Here is a 22131-nt window from a genome sequence, read left to right on the forward strand (position 1 = left end):
AAGGCAAAGAGAAATAAATAATTAATACAAAAAAATATTTATTCATTGGGTTTTTATTGTAGAAGGTGACACTGTATGCATTTGTATTTATTCCACTGCACGTTATATCCAGCCCATACAGTTCCAATCACTAGTTAATTTGTGATTGGATGTTACTTTAATGTTACTTACTTGCAAGTAACATTAAAAACTCCTCTTTTTGAAATTAAAGGTCAGCCTTTCTATTGACTGTTCCTCCAGACGGATTTTCACTCTGACCTTTCTTTATGTATGAATCCATGCCAATTCCAAATCATCTCCCAGCTCTGCTGCTGGTAGATGTGATGGCTCAAAGTGCGTCACAGCGTAATTTTGTTTATTCCTTGGCTGACTCACCCTCTGCTTTCAGAGCATTAACGCTGCTACAAAGAGTACATTCGAGTTTATCCGTTCTCGTCATAGTAAAACTGACAAACCCAGTGGTTTTTGTCACTTTTCTTCCAGCACTCCAGTGGATTTTCAATTGTAGAAGCAACAGATGAGTCAACCTTAGCGGTGCTGAACATCTCCTTCGAGATTCTGCTGGGTTTACACACACATTTCGGCTCGATACCATAAAAATCCTGGAATGTCAAGCAATGATCGAGATCTTCTTTAGGAAATTCAACAGTTTTATTAAAAAAAAACAACAAAAAACAACAAAAAACCCCACATACAATCAAAACATTCATATAAAACATTGTCATGTAAGCCTTTTTGTTTCCACCTACAGCAGAACGTTGTATTCGTCGTCATCTAATCCGATGCTTGGAGGCAACGCTAAGCTCCATCCAAAAAGCGACTCAAAAATCAGAATCGTCTCGCAGTCCACCAAAATAATCTCAAAAACACGAGTTAATGCTGCTGTTGGAGACGCCCGACGTGTCGATGTGAATTTGTGTTTGATTTCGAAGAACAAAGCGCCCCGCTCTCACTCACAACCACACGTCGAGGGCCGAGGAAGTGTGTTTGGATTTATGCACCAGGTGCTGAAAAGAGAGCCTGAGTCATCGTTTCCAGATCTCTCCTGACTGGACTCTGCTTTAAAGGCTGCTAGCATGACAGCGCACAATTTCATGTAAACATTGAAGCAAAAAGAAACAAACAAAAATAGAAACAAAGAGGAATAATCGAGGTGATTTCAGATCATAAACAAAATCTAAGCCACACCGATTGGAATTCTGAAAAAAGAAAAAATAATAATAATAAAAAAAAAATCCAAATTAGATCAGAAAAAAAAAAAATTCAATCACCCTCAGGTTGCAAAACAATTATAGTAAAGTCTTATTAAATTGTTCACTTCAATCAAAAATAAAAAATTTGCTGGCACAGTTTAAAGTTTAACACAAATATGAGGTTTTATGTCGAATTTCTCTCTTTATTACTCAGCTGCCACGAGGAGTAGGTAAATGTGCAAATATCTGTTCCTTATCACTAGTAACATAGCAAACAAAATTAAACAAGAGTAATAAAATAGCAAAAAAATAAAATAAAATAAAATAAATATTTACTTGGAAGAGTTGTGAAGGACCCATCTGCTTTGGCAGAAGGAGCAACGACTAGATGCAGCTCACACCAACAAAGGATGGAGTGGTTTTTTCACACAAATCAGGAAATAATAGTAATAAAAATAAAAGGTATGTTCTTAAAAGAAAAACTTTACATATTTCACACAACAGAACATAAAAATGTGGTGCTCAAAAAAAAAGAAAAAAAAAAGGGAAGCAGGGGAAAATACAAACATTCAACATTCACAGATCATGGATGCAAAGGTGCAAAGGTGAAATTTCCTGCTGGTTATTTCCCAGGTATTGCTTGACTGAAAGCTGCAAACCACGTACAAAAAAAAAAAAAAAAAAAAAAAGAGATCAGGCAACGAGACACATTATAAGGGTTCCTACACATTTCCCATCTAAAAATTCCACATTTTCCAATTTCAGATGTCAATTCCTGTTTTAAAAGATGAAAAGAAATAACTTGAATTTATGGTATTGACCTTTTCACATAGGGTAGGATTTAAAAAAAAAAAAAAAAACTTTCAAAATCATTGTCTCGATGGAAAGAAGGAAGGACAGGAAAAAGAGGGATAGGAGAAATAAGAAGAGGAAAGACATAAGGGAGGAAGGACGCAAAGAAGAAACATGGAAGGATACAAGGAAGAAAAGAAGTAAGGATACAAACAAGGAAAGAAGGGCACAAGGTAGAAAGGTAGGAAAATTAAGGAAGGACAGACAAGAAATGAAGTCGAGAAGTAAACAATGAAAAGGGAAACAACTTTATAGCAATTTTTAATAAAGATTTCTTCCTTCCGTTTCTGCTTTTCATCCTATTCCAATACCTGGAGAATACTTCAAAGAGATTCCAGACTTTTCCAGACTGTGTAGGAACCCTGGACCATGTTGGCGCCTCGTGTCGTTGGCGCGTGAACGAGTGACTGCTGCTGGATCGCTCTCCGTCAAACACGACAAGTCAAACAATACGAGCACCGTGTATTTGGCATCTTCACATCGTTCTTTGGTGAACAGTAGGTGAAGAGGTGTGAGGGGCGACGAAGAGATCGCCTAGTGTTTTAGCTCCGGACGTGACGAAGAGGAGGAGGAGGAGCAGGAGAGCAGTAAGGCTGAAGGTGAGTTAGTCCAGCTGTGGGAGGGTCTGTGTTGAACACTAGCTCTGTTATCCAGGGAGCAAAAATCCGTGGCAACAGTAAATGAGCACCAGCGAGTCCAGATAAACAGAACCATAGATATTTATATATTATATACACACACACCTGTACAAAAAAAGAAAACGAAAAAGAAAAAATCCCTGATGTTTTCCTGGCGTTGAAGAGTTTGTGTTGACTGAGGTCTGAGGGGGTGCGAGGCGGTCAGTGACCCCAGCCCATGAGGTGGCTGACCCGGGCCTTCTCGGTCATGCGCCGCACCCGTCCTGAGCGGGACATGCCCAGGTTGAGCGGGTCGTCCTTTGACCCCTGGCCGTCGTCGTCCGACTCGTCCCTGTAGACGACCGTCCTGCGGCCCTGGTTCCGTGTGCTGACACGCCCGGGTTTACCCAGGCCGCCTCTAGAACCCCTAGCTGCTGCTGATGATGATGCTACTCTCTGTACCTCAGAGACTTCACCTTCCTCTTCTTCCTCTTCCTCCTCAGATTCTTCCTCTTCAGGCTCCTCTTCATCTTCTTCCTCAACATGTCTTACATTCTCCTGTTGGTGTGGCTGGTTCTCTTCCTCCTCCTCATCCTCTTCTTCTTTTTCTTCCTCCTCCTCCTCCTCTTCCTCCTCCTTCACAGGAAGCTGCACCCGTGCTCGTTTAGTCCTCTGGGCCACGTCCTGCCCTCCCATCAGTTTCCGTTTCCCTGAGGCCGCCAGATTTCCCTTCGCCAAGAGGCGCACCGACAGACACGGGGCTTTGCTGTAGTCGTGATCGCCCCCACCCTCCGCGTACTTCTCCACCTCGGAGTCTGAGCTGCTCTCGCTGTCGGACGAAGAGGAGGATGAGGAGGACGAGGAAGTGGAGGAGGACTCTGAGGAGGAGCTGTTGGAGCCAGAGCCCTGCTCCTCGTCATCGTCTTCGCCGTCAGACTCCAGCGGTTCCTGGCCGCGCTGCAGCTGCTGTCTGGAGCCGTTACTCAGATGCAGCTTGCGGCGGTACCCTAAAGCAGCAGCCAGGAGGCGACAGGTCAATCCCGCACCGCAACGTTTATTTGACATGAAGCTGAAAAGAATGACAGCTCTCAAACCAAATGCTCATCATACCTGATTTCTTCGCAGGAGTTGCTTGGCTGCGGGTCAGTCGTTGAGGCCCCTGATTTATTCTCTCCGGGCTTTCTTCTGAACTCGGAGAAGAAGGCGAGGACTCCTCTTCCTCTGCTACACTGCTGCTGTGCTGAACTGAACAATAACAATTACCAATTAGTAATTATTAGTAAATGCACACGGAAGCACTTGACTGAAGAATAAAATGTCTTACAATAGTATTCTCACATTACAATCAGAAACTAATGTATTCTGAGGTTTAAAGTGACAGACAAGATTAATTAACAGATTAATGAATGAGTTAATCTGAAGTTGATTGACCTCACTAAATTAATTGATAAGCATTCATTTTCTTAAAAACTTGAGTTTTCTCTTGTATCAAGAGGGTCTTTCTATTAAATAAAGTGCTACATTTTTTCATAATATGCTGAATTAAAAAAAACAAAAACAATTTAAACTTTAAAGTAATTTTATGTCCACTGTATTACATTACTGACTAATTAAACAGAAAATTGTGGTTGTTTTCTCACATTATTAAACTTGGATGTAAAATATAGCAAAAGAAGAACCTCTTAGGTTGCTGAATAGAAAATTAAAAGATGAAACACTTAATTCCCCATGTACAGACAGATGTTCATACAGAAGTACGGTCTGTGGTCAACCGTGCTTTATGTCGTCATGTCTTTTTATATAATGTTACAATTTTTCTGCGTTCTACTCAGGCCTGGGTTGCCGGCATTGGCGGGCACAGAGTCAGCCATGCACATGTGACCAAACCAGCTGAGGAGATGAAAAGTTAAAACTTGAGTTAAAATGTTGTTTTAACTTGAGTTGAGTTAAACTTCAAGGTAGAACGTTAAGTTTTAACATTTTAACTCAACAACCTCTACTTAACTAGAGGTTGTACACAACCTTAAGTTGGGTAACCCCAAGATCACTAGGTCTTCTTAAAAGATAGAGTCTCTGAGAACATTTCCTAAAGATATAGTCAGTGTTTTCAGGAAAGTTGAGCTGACTGTCCAGGAATGACACAAGGAATTTAAAATTAGCCACAGTTTCAACAGATTGGCCATCAAGTGAAACTGGAATCACTTTCAGGTCTTGTTTATTTCATTTAATTAGCTCTATATCCTTAAGGAAATGAAAAAATATGGTGTTTTATAAGATAATTTATTTTTTACGGTGCCAGAAATGCCAAAATTAATAGTAAATAATAAAGACTTTGCGGTATTCTGATTTATTAATGTAATTATATTAGTTGTATTACCACCCGCACACCACTAGAGGCAGTAGCAGGCCCGAAAAGATGCGACTAAGGAGCAGATTTAGAAGTACACCGAATGCTACACAATTTGTTAAGAACTGTGAGCTGCGCTGAAGTAAATAAAAGAGAGAAGTTCAAGTACATGCTGAGAGTGAAAATCCTCCCTAAAGGTGAAAATATATCACAGATTTCAAAAGAAAATAAAAACGGGAGACCGCGGATAATATAGGAAATAGCGCCCCCTTCACTTCCGGAGTGCAATGGTCCCATTTCCAAATAAGGTATGAGACTGACAGTGGTCTGTCCCCGCCCCATTCTGTTTGCTGCAGCGAGGTCCTTCTCAGGACACCTGCTGCTGCTGCTGCTGCGCAGAGCTGCTCAAGTTTGTGTTAGAATCTTGGCAGCAAACCGACAAACCGCAAAGAACGTTTCACAGTTTATTCATTATTTTACTAAATATAAGCTGCAAATATAAACACAGGATAAAGGAGGAAGAAAACCCAGCAAAGAACAGAGCAGCACCATCATACCTTGGTATGTTTTCTGAGAACTCCTCTTCGTAGAGGCCGAGGATCTTTTGAGCTTTGACACTTTCCCTGATTTGTGCTTCCCTTTAGGGCTAAAAGTAAAAAAAAACAAACAAAAAAAAAACAGCATTTAGAAATCATTAATAGTCACATAAAAGACAAGGTTGCCTGAGGGTTTGAGAAACCTAAATTCCTTTTTTGGGGGGGGGGGGGGGGGTTAGCTGGGATCTCCTTTGCTTATAGAGTACAAATATTCCAGTTTGTTCCAATCAACAAAACAAAATTAAAAAAGACAATTTGTTTGGACTGTAGTTTTATGATAAAGGTCGCTCTGTACCTCGGGGATGGACTGTTTCGTGGGGAGTTTCCTCCATTGTGCAACCTGTTTCTATAGCTGAGTCTCTGACGAGTGCGGCGTTCGTTCTGAATGGCAGACTTGTGGTCAGAGATGATGGAGATGATGTGTTTTTCAAAAAAGGCAGACAAGTTGAGAGTCATCGCGTAGATCTAGGCAGAAAAGATCACCATACGTAGTCAGTCCTATGTTAGACTTCAGATACTTCAGTGTTTATTTTACTAGGTTCCAATTTCCCCTACGTTTGGCCTGCTTTACCTGTGATTTCTTGTTAGGTGTGTAAGCTTTAGAGTTGCTGAAAATGAGGCGCACATCTTTGGCAAACTCCATGGGATTTTCGTAGTTTCCAGCCACCAGAGTCTCCGACACCGTGCCCAGATCCATGGGCGTGTCAATGATGTCTCGGTAGTCCTGAGTAGATGTAATTTTGCAGTTACGACGTGCTTTAAGTTGTATTCTCATAAAAAAAAAAAAAATTCCAGCTTAATTTCAAATGTTGATCGTTGGGAGTTTTACCGGATATTCAAAGAGGTCAACAGGCCGCCTGAACGGCCCAGAGTCGGGGGAGGCCAACATCCGGCGCAGCAGCTCTCGGCAATGACCTCGCCAGGCTTTTACGTCAAAATCCACGCCCCGTGTCTTAGAGTTTGGCTGATTCCCCTAGTAGAAACCAAATTAACTTCACTGAAACGCTTAACATCAAAAAGTCCAACATCTTATTAGGAGAACCATTCTAGTTTTTACCCGGTGTCCTGCCGATGTCCCTGGAGTGTCAGAGTCCACATCGATGTCGATCTGTGAAAGAAGAACAAAGTCAGCGTGAAAAGACAAACCCAAGAGAAAAATAGCACTTGTTTCATGAAGGAGACATGTTACCTCAGCTTCTCCACCACTGCTGACCTCGGACCTCATCTTGTGATACAGATCCAAGATGTCAGCGCAGCTCTGGTCTCTGATGGGAAAAGCAGGTGAAAAAATCAGAGAGGCGTTATACAGCATTCATGCTCTTTCATCTTTTTACGCATTTTGTCACATTAAAACCATAAACTTCACTGCATTTTATAGCAATTTTGTGTAAAAAGACCAACACGATGTAGTGCACATGTTGAATTTGTTTCCAAATATAAACACATTTGTATTTAACCAACTTTAGTCACTCAACACCAGTTTTTAATGCCTCACTACAGATCAAGTGAATTTACTACTCACAAAAAAATAACTTCAACCAGCATTTTTGCCATATTTTGCTTATTTCATTTTAAGCAATAGGTTGGAGATCTGTGTTTTCATGGCAAACCTCAATAAATATAAACTTTCCCACAATGAAAGTACTGGGAGAGGTTATATTAACAAGGAGAGTAGTATAGCAACGTTTCTATAGATACAATAATCAGAACTAAGAACACATAGACAAAATAGACCGATGTCCACAGCTTAGCATCTTTTATGCAGCAAGTGATGAAACAAATCATGCAGCAAGTTCTCTCAATGTTTAGGAGTTCAATGAACTCAATCCAGCTCAGCATCAACCGGATTACTTAAAATAAAAATAAAACTTTAATTTTTGTTCTCAGCACTTTGGAAACTCAGCAATAAGTAACTCCGATGTTAAATATGAACAGAATATTTTAAGTAAAACCTCAGACCTGTTTTCAGACTTCATCTTTACTTTGGTTCTGTTGTGCGCATCATTAACAATCAACAAACAACATTTTTCATTGGCACTTTCTGCTGTCCTGCATTATGGGCCTTATAGTTTGATCCCAGTGTAAAATAACCGTAACTGCGGAACAACCAAAGGCAGCATTAAAAAAAAAAAGGCAACGGAAAAACTAAAAACCAAAGCAAGACCAAATGATGTGTTGTTTAAGACCTAGTATGAAAATTTTAGACGTTTTTATTATTTTGCAGGCTTAAAACTGAAAACTTTTTAAGAAGCTATAACAACATAAAATGTGCATAAGGCGATTTTTTTTTTTAATGTCATCTTACCCAATGTAGTGGAGAAGAACATCAGTAACCACCTTGGCAGCTGCTACAATCGGGCTTTGGGGTTCATTAAAAGTGCGAGCGTTGTGCTCAATATATCGCACTTCCCACATCAACGCAGAGATCCGTCTGTGGCAGAAAATTACGTCAGTCGAGAACTCAGAGGGACTTTGTGTTCACAGTAAAACCTGAACTTCTCGGGGTTTTTTTTTTCCTTCACCTGTAGAAGCGATTCTCCAGCCGTCTGCGGATGGTGCTGAGGTCAGTGGGGTAAGCCACGGCGGTGCAGTAAAGGGGGTACTCCTGGAGGTTCACAGGCGAGGCAAAAGCCTTTGCTACATCTGCGAGTAAACCAGTGTAAGATCAGATAAAGCTATGGAAGCAGAGGCCATTTTCTGTAATGTCAGAACTGGTCGAAGGCTCACCAAGCCTAAGAAGCTGATCGATGCCGTCGATGACCCGCTCACAGTCTTCGTCTCGAGTGTGAGCCCCCCATTCTCCTTCCTGGGGTCGGTAGAGTAGAGCTTGGAGCTCCTCTTCCAAAACCTCTACGCCGTCCCCCACTTCTTCTGGCAAAGCAGCTGTTGGAAATCACACACAGAAAAAAACCATTTAAAAAGCCAAAACTAAATATTAGACTTATAAACACTCATTCCACTAATTATGATCCTGAATGAGGTCTGGTGATGTTGTTTCAATATTTCCACATGACATTCTTCCCTATAAGATACCATCTGTAGACACAAAACTGGGTAAGTCAGGCATTCATCGTTTTGTAGGTTACTTTTGAAATCAGTGGGTGATTCCTGTGGTTTGTTGGCAAATGTTTGAGTGTGCCGTGGCCTGATACACTGTACTTGGTGCTAACGTGGCTAACACGAGTAACAATTTAGTCCAAAGCCTTTTCTGCTAAAATAAAATCTTTAGTGTGGGTCAGATACAGTACATATTGCATATTGATCTGTTTAGCTAACGTAAGACTGTGAAGCAGACAGGCTTCAAGGTGTAGAAGTTGTATCAGTTCTGCCATTATGCTGTTCTTAGCTAACGGGAAACGTGTGTTTGTGAGGCGGCCACGCACATTGTAGCCGCGCTAAAAATAGAATGGGCATCAGCCAATGAAATGCGGCCCCTCTGGTAAGGTCCATACATGCATAATAATATTAATCTTTGTGTATGTAAATTTCTGTGGTTAGAGAAAGTTACAAAAATATGTATATATTTTTCACTTATTTTGGCATTTAGCAAACGTCCTACCTGACCTAAAATGAAAGAAGTCTATTCCGATTCAGTCAGAAAGTGAGAAAATAAATGTTATAAGTGTTTTTAAAATGTCTATAAAAACATCTGGTTTACACAGTAAACAGATGAATAATCACCAACCTTCTTCTGGAATAGGCTCCATGTCCCAGGGACTCATTTTTTCCCGCTCGCCATTATCCCACCTGAGTCAGTGCGATAAAACACAGCTCTGTGTTAACGTTTGAAATTATCCAAGCAAAGGCAAACATGGCTTTGGAGCGGAGCGCTCTTCCAGCAGCTGTGCACATTAGACCTACTTCACTGCATAGCACTGAAACAGGCTGTCAGGATACTCCAGCTGCAGCGGCTCCTGGTCCTCCACAGATCCGAACCACCAGGCGTCGTCAATAATGCTGCGAAACCTCATCCCTGCAGAGGGGATCGAGTGTTTGTTAAATACTGGGAACCACACAAATTAATTGTAAACCTATTTGAAGAAAAATAAATAAAAAATCAGATGGGGACAAACAAACCTGGCTGCCAGTTGCGCTCTTTAGCTTCGTTGTAGAACTGCTGCAGCACCAGAAAATCGATGACGTCTGGCATATCATGATACCTTGGAAACATGGAGGGGGAAGGTGGCGAAATACAGATCCTGACATTTATTGTGGCTTTTAATCAGCTGTTGATGCTACACAGTGTTAAGTGTTTATACCGGTTGGACTTTTTCAGACTTGATGTCATGTTGAAAACAGAAACCTTTGTGTGTTTTAATGAGATTGTAAGTGACGGAAAATGTTAAATGATTTCAAAATATTTGCAAATGATTATCTGATAAGTGTGGCTTGCTTTTTCTTTTAATCCTTCATTAATGTATCAAATGCTTGCTGTGTCTCCTAAAGCAGACAACGTATGGCTTTCTCTTAGTCATCATTCCAAGAGGCCCAACGTCCCGTCAAGAAAACTAGTTGCACTGTATTTGTCCGGTTTTTTTTATCCATATAATATTGAGGTAAATAAAATTTGAGGTGTGTGAATATTTTTTGAGAGGAGCTGCCTGTGGCGCCTTTCATTGCTCACTTTAAGGAGAACGACTCGTTGGTCATCTTCCCTGAGACTGGGTCCAAAAATGCCAGCTTTAGGCAGCAGAGAGTGGGCGGTCCGACTTCGTACTTGATTCCAACCACTTTCACAGATTCCTGGTCCTGAGGAAGTAAAAGAATAAAAAATATGCAATACATCTTAATGGCTCGCTTGAAGTTAAGTTCAATTATCGGGAGTAAACAGAGTCGCATATGTTCTGCATGGTGAACTTTTATTAAAAATTTCAAACATGAACATGTTTTGTGAGGTAAAACAGAGAAAACAATATATATTTTTTTAAATCAACAAAAGCTCAAAGGTGGCTGAAGTATCAGGCTCAAAAATTCAATAAAAAATATCTGCTGTCTCCAAGAATCCTCACCCTGAGGTTTAGCCGGTTCCACGGCTGCTTCTGGATGTTGACGCTGTAGGCCTTGGCTCTGCGGACGGCCCGCACGTACGCCTGATGGCCCTGCTTGAAGTAGATGAGCTGGACAGAGGGAAAAAAAGGAGAGCCTTTATTGAATCGTGTGAGCAGTGCAATGCGCGGTTTTGTTCAACATCAGGGAAAAGGATCTCACTTCATCTCCCATTTGTGGGACAAAAGGAGAGCGGCGAGGGATGGTGTCCATTATCCATGACGGCGGCAGCCACTCCTCCGCGTTAAGCCCGGCCAGAGAAGAAGTGGGTTTCTGAGTAAACCACAGAAACACGTTTTTTATTTATTTACTTATTTTTCAAAAAAAGAGAATTTTACAGTAAATGCCACAGCAGCACGTCTTGTCAGCGCTCACCTGTTTAGTTTCTTTGGGTTTTTTCTTCTTCTCATTCTCTCTCTTCTTCGCCTCCTTGGTCTCATCGCCGCCCTCTTCCTCCTCTGAGCTGCTGTAACCCGCCTGCCGGACGGGCCTCCTGGTCGGCCTCTTTGGCGGCTGGAGGTTGATCCCGGCGTCAGCCGTCCAGTCAGAATATTCACTGGAAGAGTCGCTGTAAACCCCAGATGGGAGATGTTAGTTGAATGACGGGAAAGCTGGGAAAACGCTGCTCGGTCAAGCATGTTTACCTGGAGCTGCTTTCGCTCTGCCATCGGGCTTCATCCTCAGAGGAGCCGTCGGAATGCTCTGCCTGCTCTGCTTCCTGAAACCGCGGAATATATTATGCTTTAATTTTCAACGTTGCTGCGAACACAAATTCTTTATGTCCGGTTCAGACGTGTTGAACAGAAAGGCGGCGCGTACGTCTCCACTGTCCGAGTCCATCTGGCTTTCCGAGTTCCGCCTGTTGCTGGGATTTCGACTTCTGGTTCCAGGCCGGCGAACCTGAGCGGACCGGGTTTGATAGGAGTGGCGCTGCTGCTTTTTCTTGGCCGGGCGCAGGGAACGCAGACGGGAACTGAGAGTATCGCTCTAGTGAATTTAAAATATGAATAACATTTTTTTTAATGAAAAGATTTGAATAGATGTCTGTTCCGAGTCGGGAACAAAGTGGACTGGTGGTACAGCGTACCTTGAGGATGCAAGTTACTGGTTTCTTTCTCCTCTCTGCATTGTACAGAGAACACTCCATGTCACTTTTGGCTTGTCTGCATTCCTCCAGGACTCTAAGAAAAAAAAAACAAAAAAAAAACAACATTGTCCGCAGAATTAAAACATTTATTTATAACACAGTACCCTGCAAAAATATTCATAACCCTTGAACGTCTGCCAAATTACAACTACAACTTCAATTTGGGTTTTAAATGATACCGCAACATAGAATAATGCAGGACTATAACGTAGAAGTTAAAGCATCCATGGTGTCCAAAGTGCTGCCTGGGGGCCATTTGAGGACGCAGAGGTCCTCAAATGGCCCCCAAATGGCTCGGGAGACTTTGAGTGGCCCCCCGAGCTCAATCCTAAAGTGGAGCACATCTGGCCTGCAAGTGATTGATGTAAATGGACACTTTCCCATTTTTTGGGACAACAGTCTTTTACAGATAAATAACTTCTTAAAAATATAGTATATCCAAAAAAGACAAAAAATAGATTCCCATTTTATCAACCATTCTTCTTTGCAATTATCTTAATTTTGGAGTAACTAGAATCACAAACATTGACCTACGTATTTTCAAAAGCAAATCTTACGTCTCAACTAAGAAAAACAACCCAAAAATCTTTAAAACTGTGGGCCTGTCTAAGAAATGCAGTTGTGCTAATGTTTTTTTAAAATGTTTTGTATATATAATGATTTACAAATTCATTTTCAACAAAAATCTGACTATCATCCTAGGTTGCATATTCAGTACTATTTTAGTGCTGGAAGACGTCTCAAGTAAGCCAGTGTAGTTAGCTTCATCATAAGGAGAACCATTCCCACAGCATGATGCTGCCACCTCCATGTTTTGATTCACACATTACATATTGCCAGAAAAATGACTTCATTTAACAGCAACTTCTTTCTTGCCATTATTTTTAAAGGTTATATTTGTGGAATAGATAAAATTTTCTTGTAATCTTTTGAATTAGATGAATATTTTTCTTCAGTTTCACAATTATATGCTACCTAGTGACCGTCCGTCACATGTAATTCCCCTGAAATACACCCGACTCACCTGAATGTCCCATGAGGCACCTCGTTGACCACCACTCTGCGGCTCCACGCCAGCAGGTCCCTCTCCGTGGCAACCTGACTGCGGAGGGAGTTGTGCTGCATCTGCCACACTCCGTCCACCTGGCCGCTTCGGCGAGGTTCCGCCCCGGGAGAAGAGGCCACCACCTCCGCCTCGACGGCTGCTAAAGCATTCATTCATTTAGAGTTCGAGTCACTTTTTTACAAGTTAAAGAGCGAAAGTATCCGACAAACTGCTTGCGAGTGTGTAAAGAGGAAGAACTGACCCATTTCTTCGTCGGCCTGTTGTTCTGCGTTCTGCCGTTCATCCTGCTCGTCCTGCAGCTGTCTGATGAGATTGTCCAAAAGGCTTTCGCCGTTTTCTGCCGTCTGCTGTCCGAGCACCTGCTCGACCAACTCTCCGTCACCTAACGGAGCAGAACGCTGGTTAAACTCTGGCAGTCAGAACTCCTACATTAACCCGCTGTTAATGCAGGAAAGTTTTCGGTGATTAGTGATTTTTATATATTTTTTTCCACCGTTAGCCATGTATCCGAGCTGAGGTATCAGCTGTTCCTCCTTGCAGTTTTCCCTTCCTGGGACGAGCCGCTGGTATTTAGGAGGATGAGGATTTCCGTCGATGTCTACGAGGAAGGGGGGCGGCATGAGATGGGGGGCCTGCTGTGTCTGCTCGTCCAGGACGTAGTTATTGGAATCCCGAATGAGAGGCCGGTAGTCCGTGTGGAAGAACATCTGGTCTGGAATCTTCAAGGAATCAAGAGAAAACACGAGATCGGGAAAACTTGCCATAATTATGATGAATGTCCTGACAATGATATGACTTCTGGTAAAAAATAAATAAAATAAAATACAAAAAATTTTAAAAACAGTAAAAAACATTTTCCACTTTGGATTTATATTAAGCGTTGACTTCAAATAAAAATACCAAATCCTTTATTTACATAAAAATAACATTTCCTTAAAAGGCTGCTGCTGTTTGAGATCTACTGTTCATGTTGTTTTGTGACTATTTTCAAGTAATGCATTAGTAGTAGTATAATTACATAAGTCCACCCTATCAAAGACTAATATACTCTAATTTTGTACAGCACACTGAAACTGGACAACATTTTAAATATCCAACATAAAACACAACAACCAAAAATATATAAAGTGGAAATAAAAAGCACACACAACCAAAATCATATATAAAATAGATTATCATGTCTCTATTAACAAACTTAACTTTCAAAAAATATTAGTCATAAGAATGAAAATTATTGAGCTCAGATTAATTTACCCGTTGTACTTACTTTACCCCGCCATCTACCTTTTGCAACTTTTGGATTTGTTCGGCTATGTCCCTCTCAGTTTTTTTTTATTTATTTTTTATTAAAAAGTACACTAATAGTTCAACACTCGTCAGAATAATATTCTGTGTACGAACGTATGGCACGTGTGCATATTGCGAGATCTACATTTTCATTCAAATGAGCATCAGCAGAAAATCCGCCGCCCAAACTTTTCCGTTTTCCTGTGTTTCCATGAAAGAGGAAGTCACAGATCACGAGTCGACAGGCTGATACCTTTTCGTATGGTCTGCTGCAGCCGAAGCCAAAAATGAGTAAATGCCCATGTGAGTCTGTGCAGGAAAAATGTTGTCCGTCGGCTGAGAACTTGCAGTCAAAAATGGCTCCGTGGCCCTGGCCCTCAATCTGGGAAGAAGACACCAACATCAACCAAATGCTAATGAACACATGATTAGTAGGGGTAGCAACTCTCTAAGTTGGTCAGTTACCATGTTGAAGAAATTTCTTATCTTGACTCCTTTGCTCAGGTCCCAGATGTAAATGTTGCCATCATGGCCTGCAGACAGCATAATGCGGGGGTCGAAGGGGTGGGCTTCCAGTACGTATACTTCATCATCATGTCCCTAAAGAAGGCAGTAGACACACGTAATGAAAACTGCCGGCAGCGAGACGTTTTCCCAACATCCAAAAGGATCTGCAGGATTAAAATATTTTGGCTACTTACAGACAAAACATGCAGAAGCTGGCCAGAGGTGGCGCTCCACACTTTGAGCATATAGTTGGAAACTGCTGTGATGACGGTGCTGTCAATGCGATCCCAGGCAACCATGGTCACCACCAGTTTGGTTTTATCGTCCCCATTAGCAGCAGAAGTCCTAACGGAAAGACATGAAACATTAAAATAACAAAAATGTTGCTCAGAGCTTCTGTCATATTTAATATACTTCAGACTCTCTTACCCAGGAAGCCTTGCAGTCATGTCTAAAGTAATGCTTTTCCACTCTTGTTGCTGAAAATGCCAGATCTTCGCTGTGCCGTCACGACTGCCACTCACAAACCTGAGGCTGGAAGCACAATAAACCGTCAGATAAACCACAGAAATACAATGAAAAGTTGTCTCTGAAACTTAACTTCTTACCTGTCACCGTTATTGCTGAACTGGACAACAACAACTTTATCCTAGAAACGCAAGCAGTGGGCAAGAATTAAAATTAGTCACATTGGACTGATGAGACAAAACAACCAAAAAAGGATGAGAAAACTACGGTTGTTTCTTACGGTGTGAGCATCCAGCTCAGACGCCTTCATCGGAGTTTCTGCACCGAGGTAGTAGACCCTGATCATGTGATCTGTGCCGCCAGTAGCCATAAACATGCCGCCTAATAACAGAAAACACAACAAAGTTAGAGACAAAAAACACACACACATCAGGCGTTTAAATAAAAGACGTGTACATTAATTTAAAAACATGCCTCGTCTTTTTTTAAAGCTTAATTTCCTTAAATCAAATTATACATTATAAATTATAAAGAGTGGACGAATTGCAGAATGTAAAATTATCCAGTCTCTAATTACATGAGGCTGGTAGTTTACACGCATTGTTGTGAAATAATGTGACGTTAAACAATTTTGTAACAAGTTTGATAAAAGAAAAAAATTTGTAATCACAAATCAGCCGTTTGTTTCAGCTGTGATTTTTATAAAAGTACTTTACAGACTCCATACGCTGGGCTTTTTCATCCACCTGTCTCTGTATTGCTAAATATGATGCCATGGCCCCTTGAAAGTGTGAACATTTTATTTATGTTTAAATTTCTGCCTAAAAAAAAAAAAACTTGAAACTTTAATTATTCTCACAGAGCCCAATCTTTATGTCCAATTTGAAGCTGTGTGCTCCTCCCCAGCTAATGTACCAATCTATGTAAAACAGCTGAACATGGCACATTTTTTATTGTTGCTTGTTTGAGAACAGAGATGGTTTATTGCAGCACTTAGTAGCCATAGGACCAACACTGATACAGTAAATAAGGCTAATTGGTCTACAGTTTGCCATAAGGTCATCTTCTCTGCTTTCACATTATCTATGTGAACCAAACATTGCAGGTCCATGCAGGCCACATGTCATAGATAAGCAGCCACTCCAATCATGCTCCCCTCATGCAGCACCCTGGACCCAAAAGTAGTGGAGTCTCAGGGGGCTGAAAAAGACATTTTTAGGCATCTGCCGTTCTTCACACCAACTGGTCTGGATTCAATCGGCTTTTTTTTAAACAATTAGACAAAGCCCAGATCAACAATGAAACGCAAAGAAACATTTAGATAAACTCACCGCTACTGAAAGAGGAAGTGGAGACCTGGACTCCTGGTCGTGACCGCTCAACAAACTTAACTGGCTGATCACTGAGGAAAAACGACAAATACATTGTTGATCATTTAGCTTAAATAAATAAAGCTTCGGAGTTTAACATGTTGGAATAGATCAGGGGTCTGCAACCTGCCGCAAGTGGCTTTTTGAAATTTCCTTGAGCCATTATTTCATTTTATCATTTATTTTTTAGTTGTTTTTTTTTTAAGTTATATAATTTTTATTATTATTCATTTTATTTATTGAGCCATTAATTATCTGAGCCATTGATGGCTCAGATAATATTTTTATATTCAGCTGTACTAACAACAAATGTAAGAGTTAACTGTTTTTCATAAATTAATTGGATTTACTTTCTACAACATTGAAAGTACCAGTAACATGTATTTCAGCCATTTATTTGTCAGTTTGAAAATTAGATTTTTCTTCTCTCCACATAATGTCAACACCCTACAGAAGAAAATGTACCTATTGCCATTATGAGAAAATGTTAAAGTTTTTTTTATTTTAAAAAAAGAGAAATAAAAATGTTGGTTCTTTAAAAATAGGAGTTTTATTTTTAATAGACGTTTCATTCAAAATTAAAAGCTCTTTGTCAAAAGGTCATGTCACATTTGTGACACATAAGTGAGCCTTATTTAGCTGGACTGAATTCAAAAACGGCTCTTTGGAACCTAAAGGTGCAGGCCACTGGAACAGATCCACAAATACTTACTCAAACTTCATACTGTGAGAGTGCCACTTCCAGAAACACACCATACCATCTGCACCTGTTGATGCAAGGTATCGCTTTGTCCCTTTGGCAGCAGGACAAAACTAAAAGCATAGAAGATGGTTTTAGACTCAAAAAGTGTGTACGTCTTACAACTTATTCTGAATCCGTTCCCCCTAAAAAGATTAATGCAACAGTGGCATCACCTGTATGGATGTGATGGAAGCAGCATGAGCCTGAAGAATGGCAACGGGTGCGCAGGTACGCAGGCACCACACTCTGATGACTTTGTCACAGCTTGCAGATGCAATGAGACTATTTTCATAGTTCACAGCCATGTCACAGATCTCCGCCGAGTGGCCGCGGAGCGTGGAAAGGAGCCGACCATCGTCTGTGGCCCAGATTTTAACCAGGCAGTCATCCGAACCCTAAACCAAGACGAAAAACACCGTTTCCAACTTGATGTAGGTGGAACACGGCGTAAATATCGGCGCGGGTGGAATAAGTGCTCACCGTAAAAATCCGCCGACCGGTGCGGTCAAAGGCCACGCAGTAAACTGAAGAAAGGTGGCCGAGGATCCGTTTGTGGATCTTCATGTGTTGGTAGGAGGAAGACGGCAGGACTTGCCCGAAACGAGCCGTACCCGTGGCCTGGCGAGCACCCATGATGGGCACTTCGTGAAAACACAGTAACTTCATTATGAGAAGGCACCAGAAACATAAAAACACAGGTATTTTCAACTCCAACAATTCACATATCAGAACCAAAACAAAGGCAATAACAAGCAACGTATTACAACAATTAAAAATAAAATGGAGATTTGGATTTTACAGCCACTGGGTCTGTTATGCTACTATAACAACACAAAGTGATTTTTGTGTTGCGTGACCCAATTCAGATGGTGTCAGACGGATGACCTCATATCTGACTTAGGAATGCTTTGGTATACAGGTGTGTTCATCCCTCCATGACTCAATATCTGGTTTCAACTGCTGTGTTGTTTTGTGTGTTTGTTCTGCAGACTGTAATTTGTCTTTGAATTTGTTCAACAAAGGGCAGTCGTCAAACGGCAAGGGCAAGTATTAATTTTAATACTTGCTGCATTAAAACAGCAAGTATCAACAGACAGAAGGTATGTGGCTACAAATTTCTTTATTTAACATAAAGCAGAGATTCTTTGAAGTATCTCTGCTCAGAATTTTAGAAGTTATGTTTGCAAATCTAGAAGTTTATCAAATGTTTTCATTATAGCGATAGTCTCACAGTGATACAGGCTCTCAGTTTCGAAATTAAGCTAAACAGTTAGAAGCAAATATAAGTAATAAATTATTATATCAATGATTTTGATAAATTATATAATACAGAAAAACTGCTTATTGCTTCCGCTCACTCTCCACCCTTTTATTTCAATAATCTCAGCATGTGATCTTAGGAAAATTGTAATAATGTTGATAACCATATACATTCCTGTGTGAGCAGCAGAGGTGAAATTAGTTTTTCCCATTCCGCTTCTAACCGTGACATAAAATAATATTGTACATATCATGTGATGTTTGCCTGACGTTTGAGACGTGAGGAGGACAAAACAACTTTTTCTAAAACATGAAACAGCAAAAGAAGTTCATGCACACTGTCTTTTTTTTCCTAACTCTTAACTGCGCAGGTACACACTAACTAAACAGTTTACATACCAACATTAGGAACATTCCAAATAACTGGCGGTTCAGGTGGGCGTCCTCTGTGCAGCGCAGCCACAGCTGAGCCGCAGCACACTTTGTGGGTACAACCTAAATGTAACCAACAATTATTACAAACATATAGAAATGAAGTCTCTTCATCATACACACATGATAGAAACTTTCAATAATAACAGCAGAGGCAAAGCACAAAAAACACAGACGATAGAAGAATAATAACACAGGCTTACTTTTGGTGGTGCGAAGCAACGACTGCTTTCCCAGCCCCAGGAGTGTTTGGACTCCAGGAACACTAGGTGGGATCTCCTTCTCTATCAGAGGACCTATCCGCCGACACACCTGGAGGAGATAGTCTGCAGGAATGTGCTGGTTCAAAGCCACCTGGATGAGAGACACGGCAACACCTGTCTCAGCTGCACTCCATGACAAGTCAACAAATGCATCAACTTTGTGAATGACTTGAGTAAGTATGCTCTTGCTTCTCTAATTTTCTGAATTTTACACCTACTAGTGCTTATTTTTATTTCCTTTCTTCTTATTAACCATTTGTAAACATGAGCAGAAAACAAAAGTTTTACTTGTTGACAGGTAAAACTAGAGGTGACTGGAATTGGCCAGTTTTATGGTTGACTGACCCTGGTCGGCTGGTTGAAAACTAAGACCCTGTTTACATGACAATGATCCAACAAAAATTGAATTTTGGTTTCGTTTCCGTTAACACATTTACATGAAGAGATTCTAAATAGTCTTTGTGTACACAGTAAAGGTACACATCGAAAACGTGTAATGCTCTTGCCACTCCACTAGGTAGGTTCTTTGAAACTAAGGTTCTTTGAAACTAAGTGCGCATGTGTTTAAAAAAAAAGTTCTACTGGACAGCACGTCGATTCGCGTTTCTCCATCAGGTACCGTTCCCCCAGATACTGGGGGAAAACACGCATGTGCGTCTGATTAGGGCACAGTTGGAAAAAAAAAGTGGGATAACTTTGCTGTAACACGTTGTTTGAGCTTTCACGGTGTCCGTAGTTCTGTAGATAAGAGCGCTTAACGAGAGAGTGCTTGTTATGAGCGCTGAACAAGCACACGTGTATTTTGTCACCTGGGGTGTGAAGAGACGCTGAGGGAACCGTACCTGATGGGGAAACACGAATTGTAGTAACACCAGCATTGTCAGTAGTTTCTTCTTCTGTGGATTGTAGGAAGCAGCTATGTTTTGCGTCATACTATGCATGAGCTAGGGATTTCCTGACAGAAAAGATCCATTTATGGATTTATGGAAATGCTATGTTTTGATTGTTGATTCTATGTTGCACTGTGTTTCTGAGTTTGTAATGATGTAAAGCACTTTGAAATGCCTTGCTGCTGAAATGTGCTATACAAATAAAATTTGACTGATTGATTGATTTACTCTGTTTACAAGACAAGGGACACCAATACGTTTCAGAAACATTGCACTCTGGAACCCGTTTTCAATCTGTGCCGTTGTCAGAGAAAACATTCGGTGGTTTCATGTAAATGTGCACTACAAACACAATAAAACTCTTCCATTTTCACCAGAAATTGTTGTCGTGTAAACAGGGCCGAAGAAGCCCATCTTTTTTCTGATCAGTGAATGCACCATGTCTAAGCGCTTACGCACGTGTGAAAATTGTTATTGTGGGAAAAGACGCTGCAATTGCAGTGTCAGCGATGTGTTAAAAATGGAGAGTACAAAAAGTGAAAGAAGCTTTTAGAAAGGAAATTACTTTTCAACGCAACGGAAATCTAAAAGAACGCACATAAAAACGATTCAAAATAAAAGTAAAAATCCACCGAAAAGGCAGAGGGTGGAAATACAGTAGGCGGGCCTTGGGAGCTCACAGCAAATCAAACGACTCTTCCGGATAGGGCGCAGACGCAACAGCGATTTGATTGGCTTCTAAAGATGATCGACAAGTCTCTGTATCGAATTAAGCCAATCACAATCTACTGCTTCGACACTGCCAGCCCACAAGCCCACACAATAGCGAAACCAGCATTTAGTTATTTATCAACAGGCCTATATTAAAATAAATCTTTAATATATTCTCCTTATTATAAACGAATCCCCTTTTCGCATATGCCGAGTTGCGAATTTAATTTAAAGAACTGATACAAGCTAAATAGAAAACAAGCAATTAAAAAAAAACAAAAAAAAAAAACAATACACTTTTAATTAAAAAAATATCTACAAAATTGCAACTCACCCAGTCTTGGAAGCTCCGTTTGAATATCTTCCCGTCCCAACTCCATCGTTGTGGAACCAACTAAAGTTAAAAACAACCCGTTAGGGATATCTCGGAGCTAACAGTTTCTACAGGGCAAAAGGACGCGCTCATTTTTTAAACAGCGATCCAAAAATACACGGACTTTCTCACAGACAGGTTTAGATGGGCAACATTAGGGAGAGAACAGAAAGGTCCAGCTGGACTTACCTCATACTCCTCCAGCTCCTCGATCAGAATCTAACAACAGACACACACGGTTAGCCGGACAGGCTAGCGCTGCGTTTAAACCAATAATACCACTTTAAATTAAAACTGATATAACAATTTACCTGTGCTGCCTTTTTACAAGGCCCAGACTGTAGAAATCTGGCAATGAGGTAATACAGTTCTGGAAAAAAGTAAAAATTATTTGCTGTTAGCCTCTTGCTAGCGTGCTAACGCTACCTAGCGTCTGGCTTCGCTTGGTTGCCAAGCTCACCAGCTGATGTGCACCATTCCAAACTCTGGAAATTCAAAACAATTGGTGGCGAATCAACACTCACCTGCTTCGATTGGTGAACACTTTTCTTTTGCCATCGCTATCCAGGACAGGCGTCATTAAGCCACAATTGATAGTTTAGCTTGCTCGTTAGCCGCCGGGCTAGCTAATAGTGGCTAAAGCAGGCTATTGAATGGCCTCCTCCTTTCCCAAGTTGTTGCCTGTTACCTGCAGCTTTGTGTTAGCGCCCTCCAGTGAGCCAGTTTAACACTGGACGCTTCCTTCGAGGTCTGAGGTGAATGAATATTGGACATAGATTGCAAAACACAGACTCACATACGGGAAGTTTCGGCATTTAAACGAACCTATTTAGATGCGAATTTTACGCAAACATACTGATTTGAAATGAATGTATTTGGATTTGAATCCGAGTTCGACTGTATCGAAGTGAATTATAGTTTGACATTGCAAAGAATGATCGATTCCATTTATACCTGCCCTGTT

At 40.9% G+C, this 22131-nt stretch overlaps 1 protein-coding gene across 2 annotated transcripts; it reads right to left on the reverse strand.

Moving 5' to 3' along the window:
- Nucleotides 1-632: 632 nt before the first annotated feature.
- Nucleotides 633-21881, reverse strand: brwd3 (bromodomain and WD repeat domain containing 3). Of its 2 annotated transcripts, none has more exons than XM_023342091.1 (40): nucleotides 21692-21881; nucleotides 21479-21537; nucleotides 21357-21386; nucleotides 21129-21188; nucleotides 19134-19284; nucleotides 18898-18993; nucleotides 17719-17879; nucleotides 17412-17633; nucleotides 17209-17309; nucleotides 16458-16528; nucleotides 15407-15507; nucleotides 15267-15307; nucleotides 15088-15192; nucleotides 14853-15003; nucleotides 14617-14751; nucleotides 14405-14533; nucleotides 13358-13583; nucleotides 13106-13246; nucleotides 12823-13000; nucleotides 11739-11832; nucleotides 11471-11638; nucleotides 11296-11369; nucleotides 11027-11219; nucleotides 10814-10924; nucleotides 10615-10722; nucleotides 10230-10354; nucleotides 9683-9765; nucleotides 9467-9578; nucleotides 9291-9352; nucleotides 8333-8488; nucleotides 8128-8248; nucleotides 7911-8036; nucleotides 6795-6870; nucleotides 6663-6713; nucleotides 6435-6578; nucleotides 6177-6329; nucleotides 5901-6070; nucleotides 5567-5655; nucleotides 3773-3907; nucleotides 633-3669 (listed from the first exon to the last, which is right to left on the reverse strand). In XM_023342091.1, exons 1-40 carry the CDS (start codon nucleotides 21723-21725, stop codon nucleotides 2885-2887), a joined length of 5328 nt encoding a protein of 1775 aa, XP_023197859.1. In that variant the 5' UTR covers nucleotides 21726-21881; the 3' UTR covers nucleotides 633-2884. The 2 variants fall into 2 exon arrangements, with proteins under 2 accessions (XP_023197859.1, XP_023197858.1); XM_023342090.1 differs by having other exon boundaries at nucleotides 12823-13003.
- Between the last annotated feature and the right edge of the window lie 250 nt (nucleotides 21882-22131).

The sequence above is a fragment of the Xiphophorus maculatus genome, chromosome 11, assembly GCF_002775205.1.
Source record: "Xiphophorus maculatus strain JP 163 A chromosome 11, X_maculatus-5.0-male, whole genome shotgun sequence".
Classification (NCBI taxonomy): Eukaryota; Metazoa; Chordata; class Actinopteri; order Cyprinodontiformes; family Poeciliidae; genus Xiphophorus; species Xiphophorus maculatus.